Here is a 1,914-nt window from a genome sequence, read left to right as displayed (position 1 = left end):
TAGTAGTAGTAGTAGTAGTAGTAGTAGTAGTAGTAGTAGTAGTAGTAGTAGTATCGTTATTATTATAAACACACTTACACACCTACCTACCTTTTTACTTACCTACCTATGCTTGCACACCAATGAACATAATATATGCATCAAAAGGTCATGGCCTTCTCCACGTGCTGATGAGCAAGGAGGCGGAGTCTACGTCGGAGGGCGGAGCTAACCAGTGGGAGGAGCTACTCAGGAATCCGGATTACGCCAAAGATGTTGTGAAGCTGAGGGTCTCACATTTTGGCAGGTGCGTTGAGAGCATTCTCGGTTGTTATTGTTTTCTTTATTGGATGAATAAAGAAGACATGAAACATGTTAACAAGTTGATTTCTTTTTGTTCTGTTGTATCAAGACAATTCTATTTGTTCATAATTTAGTCTCTTTTGAAGAGGTGTTTTATACTTAAAAGTAGTCAAAAATATTTCTTGACTCATATTCATCGACCAAGTTCCTGACTTCAATTTTGTGATCAGCAAAGTCTTCGCTTAGAAAAAAAAGGGTCTTTTACTTTATACCGATGTTTGGTTCTTGTGCGTGTTGATTAAGTTACATGTATTAAGTCAATGGTTTCAATGAAGAGCGTCCCAGTGTGGTTTTCTTCTTAGCTTTTTATAGTATTATCATAGTCTGAATCGATTATTAGTGAAATATGGTTCTGCTGTGCTCATTTTTGTCCTTGGTTTTAGTTTTCTTTTTAAAAAAATCTAATTTGATCTAATTAATTACGACACGTCAAAATATCATAATATTTGTCTACCTGATGTTTCCGGGTTGGTTGCGGCATAGCTAGTACAGTACCAAACTTCGGTGTTGCACATTTGTTTATTTTTGTTTTAGTAAGCGTTTTACGGCATTTGCAACAAATTAAGATAATGTGATTGCCGAAGAGTAGAGGTGTTACAAGAAAGAAACAATGTTTTTTAAAGGAGAAGAAGTACCGTAAGGAAGATAGATGTTTGACAGGAAAGAAGGAGCAGACCACTTCAGAGCACCCGCCAACCACCCGGACTGTGTTGTACATGCGTTTGTTCTCAATTATATCGACAACAGGAAAGGGTACTAGCAGACTAAAGATTGTGAATGATTCCAAATGTTTTACGTCCCCAACGGCATAATCTAGCTCATTTTGTGGATAAAGCAGGCTGCTTCGACCCAACCCCGTCAAATTGAGACACAACATCCCAGCAAACAAAATGCGTCATTCAATAAGGAGAAACTGCAAATCTTCCCCACCGGGGAATCGAACTAACATCTTTTTGAGTGCGATGGTGAAGAGCTCGGATGTTACTAGACCAATGTAGTTGTAAGTGTTTTACGGCGCTTGCAACATAATTAGGTCATATAAGTGCCAAAGATTAGAGGTGTTACAAGAGAGTAATAAACACAAAAAAGAAAGAGAGGAGATAAAGATGTTCGTTAGGGGAAAAAAAGAGCAAACCACACAGAGCACCTGCCAACCACCCGCACTAAACGAAAGAAGCCAATGCAATGGATCAAATGACAGCGGAGAATACCACGTTCGAGTAATGTCAATGTATTTTTTCAAAATCCAAACGTCTTCGTTGTACCCGGGGTTCATTCTATATTTCTCTCTTTCAACGAACAGGTTGTGTTTGCTGGAAACCAACCCCCAGTACCATGTCCGGGAGATGATCAACTCTAGTCAGGCTGCGATCCAGATGGTGACCTCTCTATACAGCAAGACAAGTCGGCGGGAATACAGGTGAGATCAGTCATATTATTAGTATTAGTCACTGGACAAGAGGTGATCCTGTTCTAAAGAGTTTCTCAGCCGAGCCGGAGGTTAAGTCAATGTTATCTATATCTATATTATTAGTCTGCCTGCTTCCCGGTTTTGAACGTAACGCTCATCTC

General features: G+C 39.5%; 1 protein-coding gene across 1 annotated transcript in view; it reads left to right on the top strand.

Annotated features, from left to right (window-relative positions):
• The window catches only part of LOC106012230, a gene marked incomplete at its 3' end in the record, with an annotated part of 16,196 nt that overhangs the window by 11,127 nt on the left and 3,155 nt on the right, over positions 1-1,914 (top strand). Inside the window, 2 exon segments of the mRNA XM_035970637.1 lie at positions 148-286; positions 1,646-1,762. Of these exon segments, the coding sequence (XP_035826530.1) occupies positions 148-286; positions 1,646-1,762 (256 nt within the window).

This window comes from Aplysia californica, unplaced genomic scaffold (assembly GCF_000002075.1).
Source record: "Aplysia californica isolate F4 #8 unplaced genomic scaffold, AplCal3.0 scaffold00298, whole genome shotgun sequence".
Taxonomy (NCBI): Eukaryota; Metazoa; Mollusca; class Gastropoda; order Aplysiida; family Aplysiidae; genus Aplysia; species Aplysia californica.
Note: the sequence above shows the minus strand (reverse complement) of the source record. Positions and strands in the feature narration are given on the sequence as shown.